General features: G+C 32.6%; 1 protein-coding gene across 1 annotated transcript in view; it reads right to left on the reverse strand.

Moving 5' to 3' along the window:
- The window catches only part of LOC145738858 (lachesin-like), a 90,055-nt gene that overhangs the window by 46,597 nt on the left and 29,022 nt on the right, over positions 1–14,436 (reverse strand). The window contains exon 2 of the mRNA XM_081993980.1: positions 84–225. Coding sequence (XP_081850106.1) covers positions 84–186 — 103 coding nt within the window. The 5' untranslated portion in view covers positions 187–225. The remainder of the gene's footprint in view (positions 1–83; positions 226–14,436) is intronic.

Here is a 14,436-nt window from a genome sequence, read left to right on the forward strand (position 1 = left end):
GCTCGATTTTTTATTGGGACCCCGAAGACAATATCAAGACGAAATCATTCTCAATATGTAGAGGAAACATTTATGAGATTTACCTTGGGCTAAAATGGGCTGCAATAGAGTGCAAAAAAGGAAGAATGCTTGCGTCGCTGTCATATCGGGGAGCTGAAGGGAACGGTGTCTATTTAAGGCTGCCATCTTCGATCCCGACGAATGATATAGCTCTTTTTACCATTCCTGAAATGTAAAGCAAAAAAAATCTGTTTTAATATGAAGAAAGCAGTTTTCAAATATGCAACTCTACAAATATCGGACCAAAAACTGTCTCGGTAACCCATAAATATAAATGCCCGGTATATTTATATTCGCACTTTTGAAACGTAGGAATACAGTCCTATTTATCAGTAAAATATTGCTCACGTATTCGGAGCTTGTATTTTTCATTTTTGTTCGCGAATCTCAACTTTAGTTTGATGCGAACGTTGTAGACGACATTTTGAGGAAACAAAATCCGTTAAATTGAACATTTTTACAATATATAAAGGCCTTCTAAAAGTGATATTACACGTTTATGCGTGGGTGTTGTTTTATAACATCACACAAACGCTATTTGATATAATATTTCGGATATTCCAGTTATGCTTTTGATGCTACCTATCTTGCACATTTTTCGCCTGATATCCTATTCTGGAGATTATTCCTTAGGAAATACCAGAAAACATTCTTTCGATTTGCCCGAGATTCCTAACTTTGATTTATTTGCAACTTTTTTTGATAGTTTACAAATGATACAAAAATGAGCTTTGAAAATACCAGAAAATTTAGTAGAAATTCTGAAAGTTACTATAAATCAGGTGAAAGTAATATAGAAAGTTTTGTTTATTGGTAATCAATGCCAATTCACTAAGCGTTTCGGCATATTATGGCTCATCAGAGTGATTATAGGGTCTGATAACCAACAAACAAAACGTTCCTTCCAGTATATCAATTGGATTACAAACAAGATCCAGTCAGTGCTGGATTTAACTAATTCATTGCCGGGTGCTAAATTATATACTTAATACATTATTAATTCTTTTTTAAATCTTAAAATAGTCATTTGCACCTTAAAAAGTGTCACGTGACTTTAGAAATATCAGTCTAAACGTAAAAACTGTCAAGTAACGATAAGGATGCTATTTTAACCTTAAAAATGGTCACGTGATTTAGTGTTTAAAACTCAAAAAAGGTTACGTGGCCTCTCAAATACGATTTAACCATTTAAAACAGTCGCATGACTTTTAAAATTCCGTTTTGACGTTAAAAAGTTCCCTAGACCTTTTTAAAAAAAATTGATGAGTGACAATTGTCACGTAGTCATTTTTCTCTGTAAAAAGAGTTACGTGACTTTAAAAAATATTAATTTAAACTGAAAAACAGTTATGTCACCTTTAAAAATAAATGTGGTGATTTATCATTACTATTTGCACTGTAACGGGTCACGTAACGCTTCAAATAATATTTTGACATTTCAAACTGTCACGTGACATTATAAACTCCATTTTTAATCTTAAAAGAATCACGTGAACTTTAAAATTAAATTTGAGGATTAAAAATTGTCATGTGACGTTAAGGATGCTATTTTAACCTTAAAAATAATCACGTGTATTAGTTCAAAATCTAAAAAACGGTCAGGTGACTGTTAAAAATAAATTTGATAATGAAAAAAGTCACGCGACTATCAAAATATAAGTCTGAACGTAAAAACTCAGTTTAAAAGTGAAAAACTGTAATGTGTCCTACAGAATTCGGTTTTGACGTTAAAAAAGAGTTACGTGATTTTAAAAATAGCAGTTTAAACTAAAAAACCATCACGTGACTCTTAAAATAATATTTTGACATTTAAAACGGTCACGTAACCTTCAGGATCCGTTTTGACGTTAAAAAAAGTGTCACGTGACCTTTTAAATTAAATTTGATGATTGAAAATAATCACGTAACGATTTGCACCTCAAAAAGAGTCACGTGACTTGGAAAATATCAGTTCAGAATTCAAATATCAAATCAGTTCAGAAAAACGGTCATGTGACCCTTCAAATAATATTTTGACACTCAAATTAACTAATTAATCATTACTATTTGCACTGTAACGGGTCACATGACCCTTCAAATAACATTTTGCCATTTTAAACTGTCACGTGATATTATGAATTCCATTTTTAATCTTATAAGAATCACGTAAACTTTAAAATTAAATTTGAGGATTAAAAATTGTCATGTGACGTTAAGGATGCTATTTTAACCTTAAAATTAGTCACGTGTATTAGTTCAAAATCTAAAAAACGGTCAGGTGACTGTTAAAAATAAATTTGATAATAAAAAAAGTCACGCGACTATCAAAATATAAGTCTGAACGTAAAAACTATCAGTTTAAAAGTGAAGGTAATGTGACCTACAGCATTCGGTTTTGACGTTAAAAAAGAGTTACGTGATTTTAAAAATAGCAATTTAAACTAAAAAACCATCACGTGACTCCTAAAATAATATTTTGACATTTTAAACTGTCACGTGACATTATGAATTCCATTTTTAATCTTATAAGAATCACGTAAACTTTAAAATTAAATTTGAGGATTAAAAATTGTCATGTGACGTTAAGGATGCTATTTTAACCTTAAAAATAGTCACGTGTATTAGTTCAAAATCTAAAAAACGGTCAGGTGACTATTAAAAATAAATTTGATGATGAAAAAAGTCACGCGACTTTCAAAATATAAGTCTGAACGTAAAAACTCAGTTTAAAAGTGAAAAACTGTAATGTGACCTACAGAATTCGGTTTTGACGTTAAAAAAGAGTTACGTGATTTTAAAAATAGCAGTTTAAACTAAAAAACCATCACGTGACCTTTAAAATTAAATTTGATGATTGAAAATAATCACGTAACGATTTGCACCTCAAAAAGAGTCACGTGACTTGGAAAATATTAGTTCAGAATTCAAATATCAAATCAGTTCAGAAAAACGGTCAAGTGACCCTTCAAATAATATTTTGACATTTTTTTAAAGTAACTAATTAATCAGATTAATCCCAAAAATGGGCACGTGACTTTATTTTGACATTGAAAATAGTCACGTGACCGTCAGAAATTCCTTTCTTTTAGAATGTGACGTAACTGCCAAAACCCTATTCATAGAGCTGAAATGAGCTGAATTTAGAGACTGTTTTGCAGTTTTATACATCCATGAAAGTATTTTGACATTTTTGAACTTAAATGACAGACCCAGACTACGTCCCAAATAAGCAGTGATACCTGTCAACTGTCAAAACTCTACTCATAACGGTGTAAAGTAGTACTATTAAGTAAAGCAACCACCCTGAACATTAATTTGGTAATATCAGTTGAGTTAAATTAAGAAACAAATTATAGCCAAAAAAGATTTCCACCTGTTAGCACTGAAATATAAATTTTGTATTAAGTAAAATTAACTAAACCACAAGTACTTTCATAAAAATAATTTTATAATGCTGACTAAAGACAAAACAGAAACTAACGATACATGAAATAAAATTTGGCAAACCCTTCAGAAAGTTTATGATCATCGGCGGTTTACTATTAAATTTCTCGTGAAATGTTCTGAAAAATTTGCTGTTTCCGAAGTTATTTACGTGGTTCCGGCAGCGAAGTTTTGATTAACCCCCAAATAGTTTATTGTGTAGAAATATAGTATATAAATTTGAGACCATCTAGAAATCGATATTCGATATTATAAGCATATTAGAAGGTTTTTAAATATATAAATAAACGTGTAGAGGAATTTTTCTAGTTTGCGCGCTGCGGAAAATTATATTATGCGGCAACGGTATACGCTTCCCGGAGAATATGTTACGTATCATCTCGGTGATCAAATTGTTATATACGCAGCTCTTGCTCTGTAACCCATAAACGCCAAGAGAGTGAGTTATAGTTCTGATAAAAGACTAAAAAGGCAGTTAATTCAGGTTTAGAGATTCAGTGATAACTTGATGATCAAGTGCTCTCTGAAAATCGCGGAAAATTTTATTTAGCCTTACTTTCGTAGTAATGTCACGAGGAGGTTTGGAAATACATCAAAATGTTTTAGACCGAAAAACCGCTAGATGAAATTTTGTTGGCAGTATTTTTCCGATATTATGGAGTAAAAAAAAGCGAAAAACCTTCGAAATCAAACTGAAACTTCGTTAGATATACATCATATTTATCAGTTACAAAATCGCGTATTTCAGCAGCTTGATAAAAATGGCGCGCTTAATTTTGTCACGGAACAGCTGCAATGAGTAGGCAAATGAAATTTGCCACGAAGTGCAAAGCTATAAAATAACCGTAATTCCTGATACTCTGTTCAAATTTACTGGTAGTGCAATTCTAAGGGCGTTTTGTTTTAAATAAACCCTCCGCATTCGTATTCATATTGCGTAGATTACTAAGAATGTGTACTAGAAAGTTCCTAATGTGCAGCTCCGAACATAACTGCCGGGATATGCCATGCGAAATCTAAATTACGCAAAGCTTTTCGCATTCTGCGTTTACATATACAACCTTTGATTGAAACACCCCTGTTGCCACCTGGGGCACATGTTTATTGTCAATTCATCCCCACAGGGTACCACAATACCTTTAGTAGATAGCTGTTTTTAATATCAAAAAATTCAAATTTTTTAAATCAAAGCACTGTATTATATCATTTTAGGTTGCAAATGTTTCAGTTTTTATCCAGAATAAGAAGAACTACTACAGTGATTTTCAAAATGTTTAGACATACATTATTGGTTAAATGTGACATTTTGAAAAGTTTGGTTTTTGAGATATTTTGTTAAAATTTAATTTTTTTGCATCCTGATATTTTCCAAGAAAGTTCATTTTTAAGTACTTTTCAGAGCGTGGCACATTATAATGCAATTCGTTTAATTATTTTCAAATTTCCTTTTTTGTTTATTCAAAAATTTGCTAGAGGAAAAAATTCAAATCAGTTTTTATTTTTTATAAGACAATTATGTATAACAATAAAAGTTGCGTCCCGTCAAGACACGTTTTTATGATAAAAATTTTAAATTTGTAAATTGGACAGTTTTCGAGATATTGACAAAAAAATACGAAATTAAATAACCAAATTTGACGCCCTCTAGCGCCCAAACGGTAAAGCTTAGCACGATCCGCTTATTGTCATGTGATAGTCCCATTTATTGGCTATCTACGGCCCTAGAATATGTCTATACAGTATGTTTGAAATAAACGAGTTTAGCTTTAGCTTTGTCAAAATTCTATCCGTCAAGCTATAAAATGCAGTTTCATTATTTTATCGCATTTCCAGTTTGTCAAGAAGGTTTTCTATCATTTTATAGCTCTATGGATGCATTTTGACAATGGTGCCACATATATGAGAGAATAAAGAAGGTTTCAACCGGTACAACTGTCAAAATTGTACCCATGAGGCTATAAAAGGTAATTAATTTAATTTATACTTTTTTCCAGTCTGTCAAGAAGGTTTTCTATCCTTTCATAGCTCGATGGGTGCCTTTTGACAGTGTTGCCACATGTAATACAGACTAAAATAGGTTTGAAACGGCAGAACAGTCAAAAATCCTACTCATGAACCTATAAAATGCAATTCATTTAATTTATACTAATTTCAGCCTATCGACTGAAGGTTTCTATAGTTTTATAGATTGATGGAAGCACTATGACAGTGTTGCCACAGATACGACAGGCTAAAAAAGGTTCGAAACGTCAGAACTGTCAAATTCTACCCATCAATATCAGCCTATTATTGCTTGCTACCACCGAGTTTTTATGACAAAACCGGTTGAAACAGTGACTTATTTGAAGCAAATTTTAACCAAAATGACATTGTTGTTTCTGTTTTAGTCAGTGCTTTTTGATGATTTTTAAGACCTGGAAAAACCCATATATATAAACCTTTTAACGATCATGCAGAGGCAAAAAAAACGTGAAAATTCTCGTAAAAAATTAATATTTTTTTTAATTTGTTGTTCGAAAAAGAGCTATTTGGTAATAAAAACACGTTGTACTAATGACTTTTTCAATTTTATAGGCCGTAACAGATATTGACAGATATAAAGTCAATTAAGCCAAAAACTCAAGTTTTTCCAGAATAGTTTCTTAATGTTCTTCTTTTTACCTCCCTTTGTGTACACAACTTGTGTTTAATGGTTTTGAATGTGATAGACCAAGTGAAGAAAGTCACAAACTGAGTGAAAAATGATGAATGTGGCAAAAGGTCCATTTTTGCTTGGGATTACTTCTTAAGTCACAATTTTTTAATTCACTTGTCAAAAAAAGATGTTAACTGCTACTTCTAGTAAACATAAAGCTCTTGCATTTACATTAAGGTCTAGATTATGCCGGAAAAAATCATTATCGGCAATCGAACAGTTTCCGAAGTAAAAAATCATAATATCCTTACATATTGATATAAATCCGGAATCTCATAACTCAGGAATTCGAAACTGAAAGGTTTTTTGGGCTTTAAATCTGAGTGGCGTGGGGGTTACTGCTTCGAAATGGATGGATTCCTGATATAATTTTTTGGGATCACGAACGAGAAGCGCTAAATCCTGAGATAGCATTTGCTTCTGTAATCTTAGAAGTTCCTGACCCCAATAAAACTGAAAACCCACAGACGATTATTTACTGAATATATTAGGTGTTTACATTTGCTTTTTGTCTCAATTATTCAACTTGGGTCTAATATAATAGGGCAAACATTTAAATGAAATTATATTCACAAATGCGTAAATTTAGCGAATAATTAATGAAAACTGAAACAAGTGTGTACTTTTGTTTATTCATTATCAGTTAACATTTCCAATAAATAAATGAGCGAGAACTGGGATTTTACAGGAGGGTAATTATTTTTGCGGAGACCAGAATTAAAACGTTTAATTTGTTCCATATGTATAAAACCAATTTAGTTAATAAGGTTTTTCTAACATTGTGTTATTAATCGTATTTGAACGCTAAAATGGAAAAAAAATAAATTGTTGCAGTATTCTAGCTGGAAGTAATACAATTCAAATAAAAAGCAGCTTTAAAACCTATCAAAATAATCGCTAGTAAGTAAGAACACTTGCTTCCACCTACTTACGTTATAGTTAAGGAGCTATTTAGCAGAATTTAAAATCGGAACGACTTTAAATAGACTGACATAAAATTTCAGTCTTTCAGTGTGTCGGATTAATTTTTTAGAGTAAAATCTCACGTACATAGGACAATTACTGTCCGATGGAATGAAGCTTTAGAAAGCTGGTATGTTTATCGTAGTGTTATTTTTATAAGCCGAGACAGAAATGAAATCTAATGGATTTTGTCGCATTTTTCTTATTCTCTCATTTTAACATTCATGGAGGTTGTATTGTCAAGAAAATAGAAAATGTGTCAGGCAAATGGTATATATTGAATTTCTTTCGAATGTAAAGTGAAATAGTCCCTGTCTGTTAATCCAATAAATTTCTTCGACTTTTCGCGGTAAAAAGGCAGGCCTTGTCCCTTCGAGAATTGGGATTTTCGTAGTTTGACTGCTCCGTGATAAAAATTTTAATAAAATAAAAGTTACGAGATTTTGTGTAACACCTAGAGACGATATCCCGGAAAATATTTTCTAGTTACGTGCCCTTTAAAAGCCTTCACTTTTCGTATATCCTATATTCGTTTTTGACGGAAGAGCGAAACAGATTTATAGACCCGGAAACGCAAGCAAATCAAATATTGTCCAACATAGTAGAGCTACACGTAGCTCATAATTGTTGCCTCTGTCTCTATTAAATTCCGTGTAACCTTTGAGCTCTATGTGTTGTTGGGTACGAATAAATAAACCTAAATTCGTCGAACGCATTTCACTGCAAGGGAATGAAAGAACACAATAAGCCGATGATATCGTAGGGCCATAACTTATAATGGTTATAGACACATACAATAGAAGCTCGCGGAGAACCGATAAAATTATTGATCAAAATAAAGATGTAAATAATGAAGAGGGAAAGGGTCGAAGGGTATTCAAAATCAATTTTGGATATTGAAAGTTAATATACTGATAGGTCGTATACAAAAAAAAGGTTTGCTTCCTATTTTCTTACTGAAAGTTTAGGTAGTTTAAATTACTTATCCTGTAGAGTATCTAAAATTTATAAAAAGAAACTCTCGAGCAGAAGAAAGTTCCTTTTTGGGCGCCTATTATTATCATTCTCTTTTAGTTCAGATATTCTATGATACCGAAATTTGTAGCAAAAGTTAAAGTCACGGCGGTGAGTTTGTATTAAAAAAAAAACAGTTTACACACACAGAACAGAAACAGAATCAATATTCTAAATACTTATATGATTTTCCAATATTCATTAAACAATGTCAAATTCAGTTTTGCAGGCAATTAAAAAGTTAGTAATAGAGCCATTAAATGCATGAAGATGTAGATTTCTTTCTGTAAGATAACTTAGAGCAAATGAACATGCTTGGAGAAGTTTAACTTATGAAAAGTTTCTGTGGTGTGATTTGAAGCAATAATGGAAATATCCTGACAAATTTCAGCACTCTCTAATAATGAATAAAGGAAGTAAATACGTTTGTTATATTTCCTTCATCGTTTTCAGTTTGCCAAAGCGCTACTATTCAAAATGCATGTTACTAACTAGAACTTCTATAACACGTCGAAAAATAAGAACGAAGTAATGTTCTGAGCTGGCTAATTGCGCAGAAACTTTCAAAGAAGACCAAAATCGAAACATATTTTAAAGAAGATTTGAATTTTATTAAAGTCAGACGAAAAGATGAGAAGAATGCCTTGAACTGGCTAATTGCCCAGAAATTTTGAAAGGTAACCAAACGCCAAACATAATTTAAAAAACGGATTGAATACTATCCAACCATTTTATTTAACTACGATTGATTTGTCAACATTTCAACATACTAAATGTCTTTGTCTTGTCTAACCAGTTGTCACAACGGTTAAATCGATAAGAATAGAGATATTGAATGCACTTATTGCCTAAACGTCCATTGAAAAACATCATGAAAGTAGTTTTGACAGCTGTCAAAATTATCAAACAAATGCCCATGAAATTAAAGTTAAAGTTAAGTGTATTGACTGACCAAACTTTTTTTTTCAACATTTACTTAAACCAAATAGTGCATTTTATACATACATGAAGCTATAATCAACTATAACAACTATCAAATAGAATTCCATGGAGTTGTTAAGTGCACGTATTGCTTTGACTTCTATTGTAAAATTACTAAAACCAGTAAAATGCACTTTATGCTTCCATGAATATAATTTTGACAGTTTTGACGCCAGACTGGGGATTTCGAGAGGGTTTGTACGTCTAGCCACCTCTTACAACTGTCAAACAAAGACCCATGGAGTTGTTCAGTGCACTTATTGTTGCCTTGACTTCTATTGAAAAAATACTAAAACCAATAAAATGCACTTTATACTTCCATGAAGATAATTTTGGCGGTAGACTGGGGTTTAGGGTGTGTTTGTATGTCAAACCAATTATCACAACTGTCAAACAGACACCCATAGAATTGTTCAGTGCACTTGTTGCCTTGCCTTCTATTAAAAAATTACTAAAACCGGTAAAATGAACTTTATACTTCCATGAAGATAATTTTTATCTCAGTTTTCACGTTAGACTGAGGATATAAGGACGGTTTGTATGTCTAACCACCTCTCACAACTGTCAAACTGAGATCAATGGAGGTGTTAAATGCATTTATTGCCCTGACTATTTTAAAATTTAGCTTATACGTGGAAGTCTCGAGCAAAAGGAAGTTCCTTTTTGAGCGCCTATTATTATCATTTTCTTTTAGTCCAGATATTCTCTGAGACCGAGATTTCTAGCAAAAGCTGAAAAGTCACGGCGGTTGTATTGAAAAGTTTGTATCTAAAAAAAAACAGTTTACAGCAAATTTCTTACCAGGGATTCCTGAGGATGCTCAACCCTATTTAGCAATACATGCATAACTGGCCATTCCTTTTTAGTAACCTACTTCAGCTCTAAGATATCAAAAGCCGTGGACAGAGCCGATTAAGCTACGTTGTGGCTCCATTAGCCTGATACTATGATTAATGGTTAACAAAGACCGCTTAAGGATCGTCCCTTACAATGAACTGTCTATCAGGTTGGCACCCTGCCCTTCTTATCTAGTTAATTTTGCATCTATGTTTCAGTTCATATTGAGGAGTAATTGTAGAAGCTCTTCACCTCTAAATTGACTTTTTTAAATATTCGCTTTTCTTCTCCTTTATACGTCACGGGGTGAACCAGAAACGCCTCGAAGACAGTAAACAATAAAGGCGTCGTAGGAGAACTGAAAATTGCAATTTCGTCATTGTAAGCTGCAGCACTGGAATATAGGTATTGGTAAGGTACAGTGCAGTAGAAATGTGGCAGTGACAAATCGTTAGATTTCCTTGAAAGGTCTCCAGCAAATTATGTCCATAAATTTTCCCAAAACTCTGCCTGTAATTTGACTGGATTATTCCTTCCAGTTTTCTTGATACAACCGTATTAATCTATAATTGTGCAGCTGCATATCTAGTTTTATCTACGCCACTGCAAATGCAGAATTTTAAAATCCCGAAAGAGTGAATCTGAGCATTTAAGTAGCTTTTACCTTAGGCCATAATCTTATCACTTTCTTTATTCGTCGGAAACCAGAGCATTTTAAATGCCCTATTTTAAATATTTCCGCGAATATTTCTGTTCTCTCTGTTATCAGTTAAGCGTTTTACTGCAGGAGGTGATGCGGCGAAGTTTGGCCTATTTTTCACTTAATCACATTAAATACGATTTCATCTTTTCGACAAAGTTTCACATTGATTGGCATCTGCATATTAAACTCATTGATAAAACGATCTACCATTCAATAATTGGCACTTTGTAAAGATAATTTTTATTTTATTCTGTCCAATCTTAAACTAAAAATGATTTTAAAAAAAATTCAATGAGTCAAGAAAACTTCGTATCCACACCAACTCTTAAAACTGGGTCATCATGATCAAATTATGACTAAATTATTAACTTCCTTAGCATTGCAAAATTACGTTCTAACTTGGTTTCATTTGCTACTTTGAACTAATACAACAACAATTCCACGTATAAGTTATAGGCAAGCAGAATCAAACGTTGTGTATATTAGCAAAACCTCACATCAATTCCTTCATTATCAATTATTAATACTGATCCCATTCAAATTAGGGATTATTGGAGTCATCATGGATTATTAAGGAGATACGTTTTAATATCAATATTCTAACACCATCTTAATTGCTAAATGAAAATTACTTGAAATCGTGTTTCAGTATTTCAGTAACGGACAGAGAAACATTGATAATTGCGTGCGTCAGACAAAGATAAAAAAACTGAAAAAAGTCCAAATAGGCGAAAATTTTGCTACGATGTTCTGGAATTCGTCGACTAGATTACTTGCAAAATTAATTTTTTGATTGAACCATTCCTAATCATTTCCATTTATTTTGATAATCTGTTTGCAACGAAGGAACTAAAGTATTTAAAAAACCTTCAGTTTTTTTTATTTTTCCATACTTACATTGAAATTTCCCATTCCAAATATTTGAATTTATAAGATACCTATTAAAAGCAAACCACTTTGTTTTCCATGTTATTACAACGATTCTTTTGAGGGAAACAAATGGGAAATTAGGCTGCTTATTTCTTTCTAATGGTATAAGGAAACCTGTTAGGGTACATAAGTATGAAGGTAAAACCATTCTTGAAATGGAAATGTAAAATGATAGTCATAGCCTTACAACCCAATGAATCTTATGGGCAATGATGACTGGCAATGAAGTTCCACAGCCATGAGTTTCATCGTTTTTCGCATCCACTTTTATCCATTACTTTGTATTATAGTTTATAGTGGGAAGAAATAAAGTCTACTTCTCATAACATGCCACAGAAATTCGAGTTTCTTCTTCTTGATGGTGAATTTTTCTTTTTCTGAACACTTTTATGTTTGTTGTGTGAGCTGTTTATGGTATTCTGAACAGAACATTTTCCTATACAACCACATTTCAATGTCTCCTAATGATGGCTTCTGTAAAGTGTCCAAGATTCTACATCATACCGTAATACGGGATAACACATAAAGTCTGTCCCAAGGCTAGTGGCAGTGACGTTAGAAGTGTCGTTCCTTTTCTATTACATGTGAATTGAACGAAATAGAAATTTGACGTTACTGACGTACGTTATTTACAAATTCGTGATGGTTCAGGGCTGCCCCAGGGCACTTTCAGAAATAACTCCATGTACGTAATTTGACAATGTGTCATCTGATTAACATATTCAGAAAAGAAATCCGTGTCACGTGACAAAGTGTCATATGTCTTCATGAAATGTGCACCTGCGATATTTCTGAACTTTTGATTTACATTTTTTGATGTTTGTATTGGTAGTTTCTCATTTTTTTTTTAAAAAGCCTTTGATTCAAGAGATAAGCTCCATATTACTGTTTTCCAGTAGTTAAATTATAACCAGAAGGCTTCTTTCTGTCCTTGAATAGGCAAAAGTAAACCATAGAAGCTTTCCTCAAGACTCTGAATTGTCATATTAAAACTGCAAGCATTTTACTAAATGGAAATTGTCAAATTGTTGTTAGAAATGTTTTGATTAATGACAGTTTTTTTTATTTGAATAAAGACTTAAAGAAATTAAGACTCTGAGTTGTTATATTATTACTGTAAGCATTTTCAAAGGTGAAATTGTTAAATTGAACTGTCTGTACTTGTCAAGTAAGTCCAAAGGACGTTTTCAATGGTCTTTGAATTGTCAAAATTAGGGTCTTAAGCACTTTCTTCGAGTTGTCAAAAGACCATCCTCAAGATCTGAAGTTGTCAAATCAGCACTTTAAATGCCTACAGATTGTCAGAATAATGCTTAGGAACCTTTTACTGGAGACAGAGGAAGTTCTGTGCTATCTTCAATTTGTTAAAATAAAAACAGAGGAAACTTTCATATGTCAAACTGAAGTCTTAAGGCTGTCTGAGAATTGTCAAATAAAAGCCTGAAGGCTTCTCGGTGTCTTTAAACTGTCAAATCAACACAAGAAGCAAGAAAGGAAACTTTTTACTAAGAGCTTCTTATTACTCTTAAAGCTTTTGAAGCTATTTCTTTTTAAAAACAGTTTGATACCTCATAACTTGGTTATTTTGACAGTTCCAGAGTTCTAGTTTTGATCACTGTGTAGCTCTTGAAATTGTCTTTTTTGTCACAGTTAATGTCGTCACTGCCACTTCTCCTGGTATTCTCTCATTTTGATTTGTTAACAAATACAGCTCGCTTTCTCTATGCGTCTTTTATTTATTGTCCTTTTTTTCATTGCTCGTTCTAATGGAGTCCTGTTGATATACAGATTAACATTTGGTTTTTTATAAATAGATACTAAGACCATATTGATCGTTATAGTATGTAGTTTGGTCTATTAAGTTTTGTGATGCTTTCTTCTAGAGTATCTACTATCACCATGGTATCGTCGGGGTAATGAATGTTGTTTCTTAGTTAAAAATTCTTTTGGGATACAACATGACTGTCTGACTCCACTTAATATAATAAAAAAAATCTACAACTGTTTGCCTTTCTTCTTAAACGTTGTTTATAGAGTAAAAATAAGAAAAACTACTACTAATAACATCTCTAATAAATGTAACTATATTAGGAGAAAACAGTCTGCAAATAAGTACATCTCAAGGGGAGTGTAAAGCCATGTTTACATTGATTGAGCAAGTGGGTTAATTAGTTATCTGTTAGCAGGACTTAATCCAATATAAACTTCATAGGCAAGTATTTGACCACTTGGCCAGTGCATGGGCAGACTAAGACAGGAAGTAAATTGCCGTTGTAATTACTTACCTGCAATCCACTTGAGAGAGAATAAGTGTAGAGAAATTCAAGTTTGGATGCATTAAAAAATGACGAAGAGGCAGAAATAGAGGAGTTGGTGTTGCTGCTGTAAATGCAAGAGCAACAATTCTTAATACATGAAATTGGGGATTTTTTTAAAAAGACATTAAAAACGTGAATTATTTTACACCCTTATTTAAGGTTAAATTTGTTTATCAGGGGGTCACAAGGTTTGTCATGGGGTTCTTAGAACAATTCTGCGGATCAAGTGGTACTAACCAATAAAATCAAGTTCAAGAATCGTATCAAAACACTTCCTTTCAAAATTGTTCCATTCTATCCCAGACAAAAAGCAAGTGACTTGTGGCCAATAGATGTATCTATTTCTGTGATGGCTAATTGAAGATTCTCTCTGGGAACAGATCTATTAGACTCTACTTGAAATTCTCTTCCCAACTGAAAATCTGAAGAGTCAGATAGAGACACAAAATTTACAAATGAATGAAGGCACTTCGAATAGATTGACAGAACTCTATTGCCCTACAGTGAATCAA

This window comes from Ips typographus, linkage group LG16 (assembly GCF_016097725.1).
Source record: "Ips typographus isolate SLU linkage group LG16, UJ_Ityp_2.0, whole genome shotgun sequence".
In the NCBI taxonomy this organism is placed as follows: domain Eukaryota; kingdom Metazoa; phylum Arthropoda; class Insecta; order Coleoptera; family Curculionidae; genus Ips; species Ips typographus.